Source organism: Melanostigma gelatinosum, assembly GCF_949748355.1.
Source record: "Melanostigma gelatinosum genome assembly, chromosome: 14".
Taxonomy (NCBI): domain Eukaryota; kingdom Metazoa; phylum Chordata; class Actinopteri; order Perciformes; family Zoarcidae; genus Melanostigma; species Melanostigma gelatinosum.
This window is the reverse complement of record NC_136647.1, coordinates 18,248,386-18,267,194: the sequence shown is the minus strand read 5'-3', so window position 1 is coordinate 18,267,194 and position 18,809 is coordinate 18,248,386. Positions and strand designations below refer to the sequence as shown.

General features: G+C 45.4%; 3 protein-coding genes across 3 annotated transcripts in view; 2 read left to right on the top strand and 1 right to left on the bottom strand.

Annotated features, from left to right (window-relative positions):
• The first annotated feature begins 1,069 nt into the window (after positions 1-1,069).
• ankfy1 (ankyrin repeat and FYVE domain containing 1) lies at positions 1,070-14,213 on the top strand. Its single transcript, XM_079283501.1, has 25 exons — positions 1,070-1,085; positions 3,009-3,216; positions 3,378-3,496; positions 4,404-4,539; positions 4,673-4,796; positions 5,325-5,474; positions 5,582-5,747; positions 6,017-6,221; positions 6,315-6,383; positions 6,737-6,939; positions 7,050-7,147; positions 7,658-7,859; positions 7,976-8,074; positions 8,193-8,346; positions 9,072-9,240; positions 9,842-9,960; positions 10,154-10,310; positions 10,449-10,649; positions 10,747-10,923; positions 11,021-11,168; positions 11,295-11,385; positions 11,920-12,044; positions 12,152-12,298; positions 12,397-12,487; positions 12,573-14,213. Exons 1-25 carry the CDS (start codon positions 1,076-1,078, stop codon positions 12,703-12,705), a joined length of 3,501 nt encoding a protein of 1,166 aa, XP_079139627.1. The 5' UTR covers positions 1,070-1,075; the 3' UTR covers positions 12,706-14,213.
• A 100-nt stretch (positions 14,214-14,313) lies between these two features.
• cyb5d2 (cytochrome b5 domain containing 2) lies at positions 14,314-15,911 on the bottom strand (the record flags this gene model as incomplete). The annotated part of the gene is made up of 4 exons (XM_079283024.1): positions 14,314-14,488; positions 14,639-14,825; positions 15,357-15,497; positions 15,653-15,911. 4 exons carry the CDS (start codon positions 15,909-15,911, stop codon positions 14,314-14,316), a joined length of 762 nt encoding a protein of 253 aa, XP_079139150.1.
• Positions 15,912-16,213: 302 nt separating this feature from the next.
• Positions 16,214-18,809, top strand: part of zzef1 (zinc finger, ZZ-type with EF hand domain 1) — a gene marked incomplete at its 5' end in the record, with an annotated part of 29,490 nt that continues 26,894 nt past the window's right edge. The window contains 5 exons of the mRNA XM_079283380.1: positions 16,214-16,630; positions 17,187-17,331; positions 17,465-17,659; positions 17,836-18,019; positions 18,157-18,356. Of these exons, the coding sequence (XP_079139506.1) occupies positions 16,214-16,630; positions 17,187-17,331; positions 17,465-17,659; positions 17,836-18,019; positions 18,157-18,356 (1,141 nt within the window). The remainder of the gene's footprint in view (positions 16,631-17,186; positions 17,332-17,464; positions 17,660-17,835; positions 18,020-18,156; positions 18,357-18,809) is intronic.

The window sequence follows — 18,809 nt, the reverse complement described above, 5'->3', positions numbered from 1 at the left end:
GACAGACAACCTTTAATGTACACAAATTGATATTATTGCAAGAATAGCGTGTTTATTTTCCTGGTACTGCAAACAGAGTCTTGTAGACAATTAGTTCAACATTTCATCAGTTTAAACTTTACAGCCATCATCTGTTTTCAGCAAGATCACTCTTCAAATAATGTATGTTGGTCTAATATTCTTACTCGTAGTCTGCTTTGCTAGTCAACTGTTTTTTATTGACAGATTTTTTTGGGGTTAGAATTAAAAGCAATCCAGTGTTGCTGGTGGCAAACCTCACAGCCAAATATTTATTTATATATTTATCCGAGCGACTGACATTGCAGATCATCGGTGCGTAAACAGTTCTGCTTGTCCAGTCTTGCCGCTCCACAAGCACATCACTGTTAACTGTCGCAATCTGAATCCTATATTTCGTTTTTTTATTAACTGAATCATATTTAGGTAAAATGAGTGATCTTAAGACAACAAATCGCAGCAGTCCTCTTTCCACCATACTGCACGTCGTTAAACTACGTCTCCAGTGATTTGGGAGACGTGATCAGCACAGAGAACAAGAGCTTTTATAAATATATTTATGTGTGTCTCAGTGAGCAGACTATTAACTTGATCTCTTGTTATCTTAGTCCCTGTTGAGCTTCTGAGATAAAATGCATTCACAGTACCCTGTACTGAAGTTTAGCAGGAGTACCTGAAGGCAACATGAGTTTGACAACCGTTTGAACGCACATACTGGACCGTCCTGCTTCGGGTCAGGAACTCCTTTCGGCCTCTCGTCAGTGGAGACAATGACATAAGAGACAAGAGTTGACACCCAGGACATCTGCTTTTGTGTCAGAGAAAATTCCTCAAGTTAATACCTTTTAACCTATAGTATAGTAAAGCATCATCATATTGTCAATTAAACCACGCGCGTAAATCTAGCAACGTAATACTATAATAATCCGTCTCAAGTGGAATAGTAATGGTCATGTGATAACGTGTTCTGAGGACCACTTGAACGCAGCACCACTGCCTACTCTCCGGCTCTCCGTCGTATCGCGATACAGAACATCAGGCCACGGAGCAGAGCAACATGGCGGAAGGTATGAGCTTGGTTTTTTTTCACTGTTTGGTACACTCCCTGCTCCCGTACGCTTGTTGAACTGTCTGCCCAAATCAACTCGTGTCTTGGTAGTTTCATGAGCCGTGCATTGTTCGCGGTTGAACACGTGAAGCAGTGCGCTACTTGTCTTGTCACACAGTGAGCGAGCTCTGCCATTAGCTCTCGTTGATGTTGCTAGCTGCATCTTTATAGCTAACGTACGAGTTAGCCGAACCGGACAAGCTGTCGGTGGGTTGGACTGCGGAGAAGAATTCTTGTTTCGGCAGATTGCTGGTCTGCTTCGTGAGAAAAAAGCATTATGTTAACTTACACAATGTGCAGGTAATGTCGGTATTACGGTTTAACGTTAGCTAAACGCCAGCGTCACGGGTCGTATCAAACTCTAACGTAACGCTACATTATCTTAACTAACGTTATAATTGTAGTAGCTATCACTGAACGAGAGCGTTAACTCCCTGGTACCTGTTGTTATTTGTTGAAGGAGACATTTAAAAAATATAACGTTAATTTGACTTTTTCAGCGAAGTGGAGGGTAAATAAGACGGGACACTTGACGGGACACTTGACAGGACACTTGTCACTCCTGTAAGGTGTTATCTGCTCCACCTGGCAGAGGTGCTGTGGCCAAATGCACCACCTATATTTGACGGAGACATAAGGGAACGTCTGCTGTGTCCTCCTCAAGGGAAATCTACTTAACGTTACCAACTTGAATCTAGAGAACAAACACTCCCTTCTGTAGGCTTAAGGTTGTTACTAAGCAGAAGGCGTATTTGTTTGGACATGTTCAATGATTGTTAAAATTACCCCTGCAGTGCCTGTATTCTGTTGTGAGTGGCATAGTTTGATAGTATTGTCATTGTGTTGTTGAACAGTTCGTGCCTTGGTTTATTGCTCTAAAATGTTTGAAAGAGATTAGATCCTGTTACATTTCATACTAGTTATGATCAGGGTGCATTGTTTTTAAATGTTGAGTATATACAGTTGTCTCAGGCTGCAAATAAAAATGCTTTGCAAATGCATCAATGATGCCTGCTAAATCCTGCAACTGGAAAGTGGATTATAGTGTGGTATAAGAATTTGTCCAGTGGCTGGTCAGTTGGCCCTAAGCTGCTGCTCCTCCATACCGCCCTTCCTGTGTTGAGCTGATCAGGTGTTTTTTTCAGAAGCCCCCCCCCCCCCCCCCCCCCGTTCCTCATGACCAGTGGCTGTGCCAGTAACGTTTTATGAGAGGGAGGACAACTTAACGTGCCATCTCAGCATTCTTTCCTCGCTTAAACTTCACTGGTTTTAGAGGAAGGAAATGGGCCTCAGTGAAACTCTATGGACTCGAGGATGAGGCATAAAAGTGTGTTGCAACACGAAGCGCTGTAGAAAGTCTTCGTCATTCATAGGAAGAGGGAAAAGGTTATCCAAACAAAAACACGCTCTTAGAGTCTGTCATAATCTGTTCTCACGATTTGGAAATTTGTATTTTGTATGTCTTGTATGGGGGATGCTGAAAATGTTGTTTTTCTGTTTAACAAAGGTGACATAGGAAATTGTCACAAGAAATAGATCGGTGTTATGACAATGAATAATGGATCATGTCACACATTTTCCAAACCCTTAGCAACGTAGGTGCAAATCTAGTTACCTGTCATACCGTCACTGCCATAAGAATAATCTTGAAACGGATATTTTTGTTCAGTAATGCATACATTTCAGAAATAAAAAGTGTGGCTAGGTACTGTATATTGGAACCATTGTGCTTTTAACCACCCTTTTTACTTTAAGGGGAAACATTCTTAAGAAAGTCCAGTCCAGCGAGTGTTGACAAATGCGTCTCTCTAACCTACATTTTGCATCCCTGCCTCTTGTTTTGTCCTCTGATGTCTGTCTCCTGCACCTTGATGTGTGACAGAGGAGGTGGCCAAGCTGCAGAAGCACCTGGCCCTGCTCAGGCAGGAGTATGTGAAGATGCAGCAGAAGCTGGCCGACACAGAGAGGCGCTGTGCCGTGCTCGCTGCCCAGTCCTCCAGCCAGGGCTCCTCCAGCCCCGTGGCTGTAGAAACCTTCATTAGCCGCCTGCTGGTCATCGTGGCCGACCTCTACCAGCAGGAGCAGTACAGGTGAGGGGCGTGGTTGGAATGGAGGGCTGTGGGCTTTGCTTGAGGTGTTGCGTACCAACCTGTGACCGTGGGTCATGCTTTAGGTGCTGTTGAGTTTCAGCATCAGCATCTGATTATCTGTGACTTTGTTTCTCAGAGATGAATGATTGTTTTTTTTGCAGTGATCTGAAAGTGAAAGTCGCAGGGGAGAATCTCTGTGCCCACAAGTTTGTGTTGGCTGCTCGCAGTGATGTCTGGAGTCTGGCCAACCTGGCCTCCACCTCTGAGCTGGACCTATCTGGTGAGATGCCCTGGTGGAACGTCACTGTGTTAAATGAGTAGCTTAATTCATAATGAAAATCCAGTAGAGAAGAGAAGCATCGGTTGATCGGCCACCGGTCAAAACAAGCCAGATGATACTCATGATGATTTTTCGTAGCGCACACAGACTGTAACGTCACAGTCTCGCACACGCATGACATGCACGTCATGCACACAGTGGCGGCTGTGACACACGGTACAGCCACGCACACACATGTCGTCGGTGTGGGAACACTTGCAAGTTCAAAATAAGCCGTAGAACAACCTGTGAAAAACATTTGCAGCAACGTTGAGATTTGTGAGAGAAGATACTGTAAATTTATTTAACAGTCAATGTTTTATTGTGAACATGCAACTGAATTTCGATTTTCCATGAAAAAAAGTAACATGTTTGTGTATTCTGTCAAATAAAATACTTAAAGAAAATCTAAATTGCCAGGTCAGGCTTTTAAATAATTGGAAATCTTGTTTCGGCCAAAAAAACTGCAATCTGTTCATCTCTAAAACCCAGTTGTTACCCTGTAAGTCAACATACGTGTGGGTTAATAGATGATGAGCGAATATTTATTTTGGAGTGGGTTCATGCAGTCTGTCAAAGTCCACTATTGGACAGAGTTTTGCTCTGAGTGGATCTTGGCCCTCTTGCCTATTTTCTAGTAAGATAATGGGTTCAGGTTGAATTCATATAAAGGTGAGAAATATGAAAAGGAACCTCGAAACAAATGTGTTTTTTTGTAGAAGTCTTATTTTAAAGTATCTATTTTTCCAGAATGAGTAAGTGTCTAGAGATGCTGAAGATATAATATGTCCGCCTGTCTAAAATCACAGCACATTGTCAATAGATCGCTGTTGTACATTTCTGATGTGGTCACATGATTGGTTTCCAGATTGCAAATCCGAGGTTGCCATGGCAATGTTGCGCTGGGCATACACGGATGAGTTGGAGCTCACTGAAGAGGAGTCCTTTCTTATTGAATTGATGAAGCTGGCCAACCGCTTCCAGCTTCAGATGCTCAGAGAGAGGTCAGCACAAGCCTCGTGTGTGTGTGTACAACTGCATTTCAACTGCTTCTAGGGGCAGCATTACTGTTGCACAACATTTTATAGACATGTGTCTTAATGGCCTAAAAATGTGTTTGGTCCTGCGCTGAGACAGGTGTGAAAAAGGCGTAATGTCCTCGGTGAACGTCAGGAATTGCATTCGCTTCTACCAGACAGCTGAGGAGCTAAATGCCACCACCCTGATGAACTACTGTGGGGAGATCATAGCCAGCCACTGGGTGAGTGTTTGGACGTGGCTCTGACTTAGGGGGAGTTTGCGTGCTTCCGTTGGCATGCATGTGCGGTATGGCTGATTTTCTTTTCTTTTTCTCAATCATGTCCTGACAAGAGCTGATGGCACTGAATCTTGCGCATTATCAGTCCCAAGGAATCAACATAGATCTTTTCTTTTATATGTATGCCACGTCTGACTCACTTTCTCTGTGGGTTAATCTGTTTACATCTTCTTGACAGATCAGTGTTGTGTCCCTTTAACAGGGTGAGCCATCTGATCATTAACAATACAATAAATCCAGAGAGGCCACAGCTCGGCAGTTGACAAGGTTATCTTTACGACTTTGACTTAGAAAATGGCTGTTAACTGTCACCAGCCTCTTGACGCCTCAGGCCGGAGCTCCTATGACTGCACTTCACAGAAACGAGGAATAAGCTTCTCGTTATTTTTAGGTTTCGATTTTAAGGAAATTGGTGAGTTCTGATGTTGGACACTGACAATTTGTTGTGTTTCATTGCTTGTGTTTTATCAGGATGACCTCAGGAAAGAAGATTTCAGCACCATGAGCGCCCAACTACTGTACAAGATGATCAAGTCTAAAACGGAGTATCCTCTCCACAAAGCCATCAAAGTGGAGCGAGAAGATGTGGTCTTTCTCTATCTCATCGAGATGGACTCGCAGGTCAGCCCCCCCCTAACTAGTGTTTATTTTCTCTTTTTGTTACAGTGTAACCAGCACGGCAGAATACAGGTTTCCCATCACACTATTAACAAGTTTTATGTTTCCAGCTCCCTGGTAAGCTGAATGAAGTGGACAACAACGGTGACCTGGCACTCGACCTGGCGCTCGCTCGTAAATTGGAGAGTATTGCCACAACGCTGGTTACCAACACTGCAGATGTGGACCTGGTGGACCAGAGTGGCTGGAGCCTCCTGCATAAGGCCATCCAACGAGGTGTGTGGGAGTCATGACTATTACTACACCTGTTTGCCAACCTTGTGTCTGTCTTGTAGAAGTGGTGTCCGAAATACACTTTTGGCTGAGCTGCCAGGGTGTTCACTTAAAAATATACCTGCCATTATTATTCAATAAACACTCCACTCATTTCAAGGCTTTTTCGTGTACAGACTTGGTTACAGTGTGAACATTAGAATTTTGAAGTTGATTCATAAAAGCTGCAATACATCCTGCATGACTGGTAATCTTTGTTCCTCTTCCTCCAGGGGATGAATTTGCATCCGTCTTTCTGATTCGCCACTCGGCTCAGGTGAATGCAGCCACAGTGGGGGCGGTGGAAACCCCACTTCACCTGGTCTGTTCTTTCAGCCCCAAGAAGCACACTGTGGAGGTGATGAGCGGCATGGCGCGCATCGCAGAGGCCCTGCTCAAGACCGGGGCCAACCCCAACATGCAGAACAGCAAGGGCAGGTAGGTTTTCTGGGACGTCATGGGAATGCAAAGATGGCCGACTGCTGTACAAAGTATGATGGCGCTTCAGTGCTGTTCTTTTGCCGATTTCAGAACTCCGCTGCATGAAGCTGTGGCATCGGGGAATGAGCCAGTGTTCAATCAGCTACTGCAGTGCAAACAGTGAGTTACATACTGCCTTCTAGTGGAAAGTCAACACACAGCATGCTTGGTGTTCAATTCGTGGAACTCACAAGACCACCATAGCTAGCTAACTGAAACGAATCCTCTTTGAAAACGTGTTTTCTTTTCTCTGCCATGCTGGCGAATAAGAAGAGGAGACAATTAATGTAACCATAAAAAAACTCCAACGAACATGACGACTTGTTCATTTAGATTATTTGAATAGAAAAAAATCTTATGAATACAGCCACATTTGAAGGCACCAATATTTAAGACCATGTGACCCTGGTCATCATTTAACTCTTAAGGGTAAGCTTGCGTGTAACGTGGTGTAATCTGCTCCCTCTCTTTAGGCTTGACCTGGAACTCAAGGACCACGAGGGCAGCACAGCTCTGTGGCTGGCCCTGCAGTACATCACCGTGGCCTCAGACCCCTCAGTAAACCCGTTTGAGGACGATGCACCGGTAGTGAACGGCACCTCGTTTGACGAGAACAGCTTTGCAGCCCAGCTTATCCAGAGAGGAAGCAATCCTGATGCACCTGACACTACCACAGGTGCTCTTTAGTAACCTCACTTTACCCCAAACGTGAAGAATGCAATGATGCTTTAAATGTCTTAGCAACATTTTTTAACTTCATCTCCCTTTTTGTTTTATCCCTTGAAGAGAACTGTCTCATGCAGAGAGCGACTCGGGCAGGCAATGAGGCAGCTGCACTTTTCCTTGCCACTCATGGAGCAAAGGTCAACCATGTCAACAAATGGGTGCGTATGAACATTCGGCCGCATAACAGACAAACCGTTACATGGGTGTGATGAATCAGACCTAGTGTGCAGGTAGCTTTAACAGATATCATTTCTTACCTTTTAATACAGTGTCCCTAGGCCAATCGGTGTAACAGGTCAGAACATGGTGACAAAATGAATCCTTTACAACTTTGTCATTGTACAAAATCCAGATCTAACATTTTCTAGATAACTGGAGAAAATGACAAGTGCAGCTTTGTTCTCGTCCCCGTTTTATTCATGGGTATAATTCAAATTTTTAAAAGTTTTATAAAGATCCCGTAGTTCATATAATACATCCGAGCTGTGGCACCAGTTGAATGTCTAACTTGCATGTAACTGCAGTCATTAATATGGACCTGAGTCTTTCTTTCTTAAATTTGCATCTGCAGACTATAAAAAGTAAGCTTTTCTTAAATCACAAGACCTAGATGAAATTCTTATGCGTCACGAATAAAGACCTTATTGATACTTTTTGCCGTCTATCAGGGTGAGAGCCCGCTTCATACTGCATGCCGCAGTGGCCTGGCGAGCCTGACAGCAGAGCTGCTCCAGCAAGGGGCCAACCCCAACCTGCAGACCCAGAAGGCTCTGCCTGACGACACCGTTGGTGTGGCTACGCAGACCCCCCTCCACATGGCCATCACTCACAACCACCCAGATGTGGTCTCTGTCATCCTCGAGCAAAAAGGTCAGCATTTATACATTTCAATGTTTGGGGATTTACCTCACGGCACATGTTGGCACGGATGTGCCTCAACGACTGAAAATTACCCACTTATCTTTCCCTCGACGGCTCTATTGCAGCCAATGCACTTCATGCCACCAACAACTTCCAGATCATTCCAGACTTCAGTCTCAAGGACTCCATGGACCAGACAGTGCTGGGCTTGGCCCTTTGGACAGGTACACAGCACGACACAACAACGGGGGAGATATGTGATACAGTGTGCTTAACCTTGTAACAGGACTGCGCGGTGATCTGTGTGTGGGATTTATTACGTGTCCAATCTGTCCCTGTCAGGAATGCACACCATAGCGGCTCAGCTGCTGGGCTCAGGGGCTTCCATCAATGACACTATGTCCAATGGACAAACCCTGCTTCACATGGCTATCCAAAGACAGGACAGCAAGAGCGCCCTCTTCCTTCTGGAGCATCAGGCCGACATCAGTGTTAGGTAATGCCTGCCTTGTATTGCAGTTGTAAAGCACTTGTGCTTTTTTATAATTACAAATTAGAGCATTTTATGCCTTTTTTTTTTTTTTTTTTTTTTTTTTTGCAGACAGTAGTGCGATGACAGGAAGTGAATGGGGCGAAATATAGAGAATGACATGTGATTTAAAGGGACATCGTCAGTGTAGAACCTACAGTAGAAGACGGTCAGCGCGCCACCAGTTCTTTAGTTGGCTAAAATACGTTTTGCTGCTGCCTCTGTCCACAGCAGTGCATTGCCTTCTGTGGTTCTCCTGTCTGTTTCTATAAACTTGGGGCGTGCTGACTGCCATCTACTGTAGATAATAGACTGACTATGGATACGTACCTCCTACAACCCCACGTAAAGAAGCCCAAGCTATGCATTTAATTTCCCTGGCCAGACGCGAACTGGAATGCCCCGATCTTCTGCCATTTCTTTAGTTCTTTAAACCAGATTCAGTTACACTTCATAAGCAATGTGCAGGGGCAACATAAAACAACCTAAGATGGGATCCAAAATAGATTAGATAGATTATGTGACAGGAAAGGGCCCCTGAATTACACTGCCAGCAAAGACAAATTCATTTCAGGCATTATTAAAGCAATCTCCCAGTATCCTATTAGGAATTTTACGGGGAGAGTTTAAAGTTGTTTCCGCTCTTCTTTCTCTTATGGCTTTATACCTATTTTGTTTTTCTCCACTACCAGGACCCAGGACGGACAAACAGCACTACAGTTGGCCATCAGTAACCAGCTGCCACTGGTGGTGGATGCCATTTGCACGAGAGGAGCAGATATGTCTGTGGTGGATGACAAAGGGGACCCTCCATTGTGGCTGGCTCTGGGGAATGGCCTGGAAGATATTGCATCCACGCTGGTGAGACAAATGCATATGCAACCCATTTCGAGATGATGGTGGTACCCTCCTAGGTCCTTGTTGGTATACTGGCAGTTATTTAGCTTTTATTCAAGATAAAAATGAAACTGAAAATAAATGAAACCGAAGCGAGCCTCTGGCATAGCTGCATGTGCTTGTTTCTCAGGTTCACTCTTCTGTGTGTGTGTGTGTGTGTGTGTGTACACACATATAGCTCTCACTCACTCACACTCTCTCTCACTCAAACTATACATATAACTATTCATATATATATAACTAGTCATATATATAACTATTCATTTGTAGAATTGAAACAGAAGTGATGGTCATATAACATACAGCATCTTAATTTATATCAGCCCTGTCCGAGACACCTGAAGTGAACATGAATTGGTTCCAAACTGAAAAAAAACGAATTGCTATAAACCTCTGATGTCCTTAAGTCAAACAGCTGCACAGAACCTTTTACAAGCCTGTATTCACACCTGTAAAACTTGATCTGCATCAATGCCTTGCTACAGGCAGCACGTATGTTTTATAGATTTCTGGGAGGTAAATTCTAATATTTTCTTGCATTTTGACTCTTGTTTGTTTCACCTAGGTCCGCCATGGCTGTGATGCGACGTCCTGGAGCACAGGGCCCTCTGGCTGCAAGCAGACCCTCCTGCACAGAGCTGTTGATGAGAATAACGAGGTCATTGCGTGCTTCCTCATCCGCAGGTCTGCCAATCTCTTTACCATTAGTGTTTGGGGCGGGTGCACCTAATCCTATCCCTGAATGTACATACTTGCTTAAACTGTGACTCTATTGCCATATGATCATAATGCTAGGAAAACGTGGTGTTAAACGTGGTGTTATTGAGATGGGTGTAGCTAGTTGTCTTAATTTACTATCTGCCTCGTGTGCGTGTAGTGGTTGTGACGTGAACAGCACCAGGCAGCCAGGCCCTGACGGGGAAGGAGATGAAGAGGCCCGAGATGGACAAACGCCCCTCCACCTTGCAAGCAGCTGGGGACTGGAGGAGGTGGTGCAGTGCCTTCTAGAGTTTGGAGCTAATGTCAATGCACAGGTCAGTCCTGTCACATCAGCGGGATCATTTTATGTCTGACAACACTTACTATATTTTCTAATGAGAGATGACTAAGTGTGTCGAAGAACATGCGCCTCTTCTAAGCGTTTAATCCGGTGTCGGTCTGTTTTCTGTCAGGATGCAGAGGGCAGGGCTCCCATCCACGCTGCCATTAGCAGCCAGCACAACGTCATCATACAGCTCCTCATTTCCCATCCAGACATTCGTCTCAACATACGCGACCGTCAAGGAATGACCCCCTTCGCCTGTGCTATGACGCACAAGAACAATAAGGCAGCCGAGGCCATCCTCAAGAGGGAGCCTGGTGCTGCTGAGCAGGTGGCGTTCACACAAATGCACCCGTTTGTCTCACTGGATCACTTGTAAAGATTTTGTACAGTTAAAGTGTTAGTCTCAAACTTTCCTTTCGGTCCAGGTGGACAACAAAGGACGTAATTTTCTCCACGTGGCCGTGCAAAATTCAGACATCGAAAGTGTCCTGTTCCTCATCAGTGTCCAAGCTAATGTCAACTCCAGGGTTCAGGATGCAGCCAAACTCACCCCTCTCCACCTGGCCGTCCAGGCTGGATCGGAGATCATTGTCCGCAACCTGGTAGGAACCTGAGTTGTTTGTTCCTCTGCATTTATTAATCTTGTGTTGTTAAGAGTGGTGCAGATAAAATAGTTTTTATTTTTCTGCTTCCTTCCAGCTGCTTGCCGGAGCCAAAGTAAATGAGCTGACCAAGCACAGACAGACGGCGCTACATTTGGCTGCCCAGCAGGACATGGCCACTATTTGCTCTGTGTTGCTGGAGAATGGAGTCGACTTTCCTGCCGAGGATGAGAATGGCAATAATGGTACCTTACGTTCTTTATTATTGAGTCATTGCTTTAAGAAATTCCAGCTGGAGTTACTCGAGTCGCTTGTGTAGTGCCACCTCCCCAGCATTTCCATAATACCATTTTAATCTTTTGTGTCCCCAGCTTTGCATCTGGCTGTGATGCAGGGCCGCCTTAACAATGTCAGAACCCTTCTCACAGAGTCCAACGTTGATGCCGAGGCCTTCAATCTCAGGTACACTCAGTTCCTTTCAGGGTCAGATGTTTCCTTAAGATTAATGAGATTCCACTTTTAGGTCATTACAGCAGCGACATTAAGCCTGCATTCACACCAAATCAGCTGTTAACGTGGTCAGTGCAGTGGTGTTGGAGGGTCCCTTTTAAAAACAGCCAAGTTGTGGGTCCTACGAGTGATTGTCTGTCCGCGTGGACAGATTAAAAAACGAACTCATATCATTTCAATAGCTAACCAGGATACGGGGTCCTATCGAACTTTTCGCTACAGGTCGCTGCGTTATTTTCAGCATCCCCTCCGGTCCCCACCACCTAACGCACCACCCACATTCAAATGTATAGGAGTCCTGCCGTTTTCCCTGCAACACCTGATTAGGTGTGAATGTAGCGTAACACCATGAAATTCAGAAAATGAGATAGAAACAGAATATTAACAATGTAGAAAGTTTACTCTTTTTAAGCGTAACCGATTAGGCTTCTGTAGACTATAAAGCTAATTTCCCCGTCTCTTTTTCACCTTATCATGTCTACTTAGGGGTCAGTCACCAATGCACGTACTTGGCCATTATGGGAAAGAGAACGCTGCCGCCATTTTTGAGCTGTTCTTTGAGTGTATGGCTGAATACCCTCTGGACAAACCCGATAATGAAGGGAACACAGGTACTGAAGTTTGCTTAATTACTACTGGTGTCAACAGCATACAAATATCCGACGAATACCCGGGTTACACTTGTGATAGAATGACTGAGACCTGTGTTTTATTTCAGTTCTGCTCCTGGCCTACATGAAAGGAAACGCAAACCTGTGCCGTGCCATTGTGAGGGCCGGGGCTCGACTGGGCATCAATAACAACCAGGGCATCAACATTTTCAACTACCAAGTTGCAACCAAACAGTTGCTCTTCCGCCTTCTTGGTAAGTTTTCACACGTCTTCATCTATCGGGCTTTCCCCAGGCATTAAAAGTGAAAAGCTGTGATACAATGTATTTGACCCCCATGATGCCTTGTTCAGATATGCTGTCCAAAGAGCCTCCTTGGTGTGATGGGTCCTACTGCTATGAATGTCTTGCCAAGTTTGGTGTCACAACACGGAAACATCACTGGTTAGTAGTACGGCTTCTTTAGTATTTCTGCAATAAATAATTAATAATAATAATAATTAACCCCGTTTCTCGTCCTTGACTCCAGCCGTCACTGTGGGCGCCTGTTGTGCCACAAGTGCTCTATAAAGGAGATACCCATCATCAAGTTTGACTTGAACAAGCCGGTGAGGGTGTGTGATATCTGCTTCGATGTACTAACTCTGGGTGGGGTGTCGTAATGCAGTGGCCTGGATATCCTCCACCCTCTGACACTGGCAATACCAGGCCCAACTTGGCACAGTTTTTCAGGCACACCAGGCCCAAGGGACAGCAGTAGCAGGACATGCGAACAAGAGACTCCCGGACAGTTATGGACCATCACCTTTATACTATTCCAGTCTATGAAAAACTATTAATGTTCGAGAGAGGGCCGGGTGAAAGTGAAACATTGTCTTTTTGTTTCTGTTTTGATCAAAGTATCTTAAAGTGGATATAAGCAGCTGATGATGGATGGAGTCAGTTTCCCAAGCCCAATGATCTTTGTAGTGATTAGCTCTTATTATGACCAGCAGGACTTTTCAAATCAATGAACGTTTAAATCAAGCCACCGTTTGAAGGGACTTTTCTTTTTTTTCCTGTTCGGATATTTCACCATCTGCAGCCTTTTATGCTATGTGACCTGCCCAAAGACAAAGATTCCATGCTCCAAAATGAATATCTACATTTACATGAGATCTAAATCTGCTCTCAGCAAAGAGCAGAGTAAAGGTATAAAATGCCCCTAGATCACTAAATCTCCAAGGAATGAATGAACGATCAACGTGTTCTCTGTAATCTTTTCATGTGTCACTCTTCTGCCACCCCAATTATATGTTGACAGGCGAGCAGGATTTAAAGGGAAAGCATCTCAGCTCATTATTTAAATGAGTATCACTTCCAAATGAGATCCAATCTAGTAAGATCCAGAATTATAACATTGATATTGTCTTACTTAAGTGTTAAAACTGAAAGATTGCACAACTGGACATGGATGACATTCCTCATGAAATGTGTTGTTTTTCCCCATGTGTAGGCATCGGCCAAACTAAATGGAATGCTTATTTGTTAACATGGCAAGTTGGGAAAAATGTGACCTGAGAAAGCAGATTTAATCATGACTATAAATGCGGTTCACAGAACTAAATTCTCTCAACAGACCTGAGTTACAGAAATGCCTATTATGCCAATTCATGCCATTTAATTTGTAGCCTTTACCTCACATACCTTTTCAAAAATCAGTCACCAAATGATTACATTCCATATTTTTATCTGCCACGGGGTCTTCACAGGAAGTCGTGATCGTAGTCCCCACAATGTTGCCTCAAGTCAAGTTGTTGTCTTGACCCATCACATTGCACACTTCTTGATTTCTAAGCCTAACGGGTGCACTTTATCAAGATCACATGACATTTCTGATCATTTGGGAGAGGGGATGGCCAAGTAGTGGGGCTTCTTTAAGTATTGTTAAATTGTACAGATAAATGTGTGATATTTTTGACCACTACAACTGTTTTGTACTTAAATGCAGTTTGTGCTTGTCATTGTGACAAACCTAAATCTTGCCTCTGTTAATCTTTTATGCACATTGTTTAATCTTTTATGCACATTATATTGTATCTGTATGCTCAGATATCTAGCCTGTCTCTTCCTGGTGTATCCTTTTAGAGAAAGGGAGGACAATATTTACATAAAGGTCATCAAAAACCAATGCCTTGACTTCTCGTTCCTCTTTTTAGTGAATAAGTTTAAAAATGTCCCTGAGTATCGTGCTGCTGTGAACAGGTCCATTTCCCGGGTTGGCCCTGAGGCTAGAACTCCTCGACGGCGCATGACTCTGCATGTGGAGGGCAGCCATCATATTTCTGCAGGTTGGGGTCCTCCTCTGCTGCAGATAGGTCTTCAACACAGACGCAACGAACACCACTGGAGCCTGGAGAGAAGAGCTTCCGTGGGACACCCGTCCAGCCTCGTTGCACTCCACCACTGGAGAAAGGAGAACAAATCAGTACTGTCAATTCAGATGAATACCAATAACGCCCACGTTTTAAAGACACTATTACAGTAAATCACAACATTGTATCGTATGCTCTGTAGGTGTGTTAATATTTGATTAGGCCGGAACAATTTCCATACCTCTTAGTGGAGCACCAGACTCTTCCTCCTTTGGCAGCGCTCCACTCTGAGTTGCATGCTGGGAAGCGCAGCCGCTCGGCCTCAGACTGGGTCTTTATTCGCCGGCCCACTGCTAGTGACGCTTCTGCCTGCAACAGGGCCTCCGTGGGCCCCCCGGTCTCGCTATAGAACCGGCCTATTAACAGACCTGAAATTGAACATGGGTCAATGCTGTTGGGTGGTGCTTTACAGTTGATGATGGATGTCCTTTGATCAGGATAAATGAGTCAGCACTTCAGTCAGCAGTTGCTCAAACATTACATATCCATCATAAACCATTGTAGGTGTAAAATATTGCACAGGCTGTAGCTCGCTAGGATTTGTACATGGGCGGACTCGGCTTGTAACTGATTTGAGGAAGCGGGAGCCTCACTATCTCATACTGCTTACTCTGGAATGTGGGACAACACTGGCTTCATTGTTTCATAAATCTGGCATTTTGAAAGTACCCATTCATTGCTCGTTATTTCTGTTGAGGCCCCATATGTAGAGGAATCAAAAAATGTACCTGATAAAGAATTTGAATGAAACACCTTCAATTAGAATAAAACATAGGAGTGTAATGGTAGACACTACATGTCAAATAATTTAAGTAAAGCTGAACCTGATCATATCAGATGCTTGGAAGGTAACTAAGAAATGCAAAGGCTGTACCACAAATTGTAATCGAAACACATACCTACACTTTTGTAGTCCCTCTGATAGAAGGCCAGCCAGTCGTAAAGGGCCATCACCTGCAGTGGGGACAGACTGGACACATCATCTGTCTGACCACTTTCTGTGAAGTCCCCAGTGATGAAGGCCAGAGAGGCATCTTTGCCTGAAAATGCCGACAACACATGTATGTGGGATAGTAATCTACTAGCCTACAGCTGGGCATCAGGCAGTTTTTGACCAGTGTCCTACACTTAAAATATATTAAAAGGTATTTAAAATGAACACAATATGAGCAATATAGGAGAAGCGTGCAATCACCTGTCATAAAGTGATAAGCACCTCCAGGTCCATAGTGCTTGTGTCCCTTGAGTACATCATAAACCTGCCCCAGTATGGCAAGGTAAAGGCCCTGGCTGCCTTCCTCCCCGTCGTACAGTGATAATTCACGCCTGCTCAGGAGCCGCAAAGGGGGCCCCCGGTCTGATCCATTTCCAAATGTGAAGGACCACTCGCGTGGGATGAACAAAACTGCCAGTGCTAAAAAAGCGACAAAAACATAGCCGAGCATGCTGTTCATCAAAGCGTTTTGGCCTGTCCCCCATTTACATCACACCCCTTCTGAAAACAGTGACAACAACAGCGCAGGTGCTGTCCGTTCACTGGAACCCCACCGCGCGTGCGCAAACTGACTGAGGACGTTTTCAGGCACGTTGACGACGTACAGCACGTCAATGCGGTAGTAGTGTACGGTAGAGGCAGAGCTCTAGCCGTGGGTTAGAGAGGTGGTCTGTGTAGCCTACGGACCGGTGTAAACGTTTCAAAAGTGACACCCAGTGGGCCGCAGAGATTTTCCGGGAGCCCTAGGTCGGCGGAACAAACATGGGGAACGCAGAGAGTGGCGGGGGTGGAGGCAGCGGCGACGAGGAAGACGTAGAAACGGAGAGCCCCGGCTTCGCGGAAAACAGTCCGGCCTCTGCGGCCACTGCCGTCGGTGTAGGAGGAGGCGGCGGTGGCTCCGGTTCAGGGAGAAGCGGAAGGGGATCGAATAACCCGCCCGTGCCCACCGGTGGACCGCCTAGCCCCGGCGTGCTCCTGGAGCAAGTGAAACTGAGGGAAGCGGCGGCTCGCATTAGCGACTCAGGTGTCGCCATTCAGGAGTCTGTTCTGGCCGGGAACGAGGGTGTCCTGGTGCGGTGGCTGGAAGACCGGTTAAACCGAGGGGAAGAGTCCGTCAACGTGGAGCAATTCTGTGAGATGTTGGAGAGCAGAGATGCCCCGAGAGATGAGTGTGAAGAGGTATCTACGTCAGCTAAACGTGCCTGTCACACACACAAGTCATGTGAAATGTTGTTCTTGTCTCAGATATGAGAACAGAATGATTGATAGCTGTTATCACTCGTCATAAATGGGCATGACTAGTTGATAAGATTACATGATATCCTGTTAACTTACCTTAAGGGTGTGCAACGAGTCAGAGAAACCAGCTCTGCTGATGTCACCATCGCTTGTCCTGTTTATTGTCACTTCTTTTGTTTGTTTCGTTTTTGCCTCATGTAGCATAGCACGCCGCTTTGTTGCCTGTTAGCTGACATTTGTTGTTCAACCAAAGGTTGACATGGAATGCACCCCTGTGAGCATTCAGAGGTAGAGCTGCTACCTGGCTTGTTAATCGGACACTATACTTACTAAACTTAACAACAAGCAATAGAGGTAGCGCGTATCATGTGCCCTATGAATGAAGGATACTTTAAGTTGTATACATTGTAGGTTTACCATGGTGTCCAGGAATGGGAGGTAGTGTGATCGCATACATAAAGTGTCACAACGTGTACTGTGTTTGTCCCCGTCTCAGGCATTTGGACAGTTCGATGCAGAGGGGGATGGGGTGGTGGATGTAGAGAGCATGCTGATTGCACTGAAGAACTCCAATGGTGCTAATCTAAAGGGAGAGCTGAGTCACGTGATAAGACAGCTACAGGCGTGCTCCCTAACTCCAGGTATGAGTTGGGATTTGTTTACCAGGATTGTTCATCCTGCCTTCAACCTTATTTGAATAGGTGTTGTCAGCAGCTGGAGGAGTTCACCTTTAATAATGTCCCACCCTTTTTCCCCTCCTTTCTCCCCCCACAGGTTTTGTTGACATATTCTCAAAGACCAAAGACCGGTTAGGAGCACATGCCTCTAAGATCCTTAAATTCTTACACAGGAATCGTATTCCCAGCAGTGCCATCCCCTTCCCTATTTTAGAGGGCTACAACAGTATCTGCACCATGAGGTCCAGTGTGGTGCAGGACTTCTTGGAAGTCCTCTTGCAGAAGGAGAAAGGTGAACACCAGAGCTCCGGATGAATACAGTGGCTGGCTAGTGCTAAATGGAGGCTGTTTAACCAAATGTTCTCCCGTGTATTTTAAGAATATTGTCACACTTAACACATTCGTGTCTGTCTCCCACTGCTGGACATCTTTCAGAGTGACGTCCTGATCTATATTTGTGCCTCTCAGATCTAGATATCCAGTACCGAGCAGAGCTGGACCGTGATCCGGAGGTGGACAAAGTCAAGGTGGTCACACAGTGCTACAGCACGATAGAAGCGTCGTCTAACGTCGCAGACGTTTACAAGATGACAAATGGGGAAACGGCATCTTTCTGGCAGTCGGACGGCAGCGCACGCTCGCACTGGATAAGGCAAGGGGCGCCTGCTCTGTGACTTGAGGCCTTGCAGCCGATTGTCATGTGTGCCTGATCCTTGAATGACAGAGTGTTTGGCCCCTTATGTACATGATCAATTTTAAGGTGGAAACTCTTCTCTTTTCTGCTCCCAGGTTGAAAATGAAACCCGATGTGGTTTTGAGACGTCTGGCCATTGCCGTGGCTTCTAATGACCACAGCTACATGCCTCAGCTGGTCTCCGTTGCGGTCGGGAAGAACCGGCGTTCCCTGCAGGAGATCAGGGATATCCGGATCCCCAGCAATGTCACCGGCTACGTAGCCCTCTTGGAAAATGTCAACATCACACACCCCTGTGAGTCACCACCTGTCAATCTGTCTGCTTAGTGGAGTGTTTATTTATCTCAGGCTTGTGTGTTCCTTCACTAATGACTTGTCGAGGAACTGTCTTTCTCATGTGCACCCCTCCTGGGGCGACAGAAGCTTCTGTCAGCTCAGGTCTCAAAGGACCATATGTGGAGACACATCTACCTTTTATTACAAGTTGTCTGGCCACACAGAAGCAAGGCTAAAACACACAAGCTCTGTTTTTGCTAGGGGAGGTGTGTGTGTGTGTGTGTGTGTGTGTGTGTGTGTGTGTGTGTGTGTGTGTGTGTGTGTGTGTGTGTGTGTGTGTGTGTGTGTGTGTGTGTGTGTGTGTGTGTGTGTGTGTGTGTGTGTGTGTGTGTGTGTGTCCCTCAATCTGCATCTGCTATATGTCGCTCTCGGAGGGCGGAGCAGCCTGTTGTGGCATTCTTTTTGCGTGATT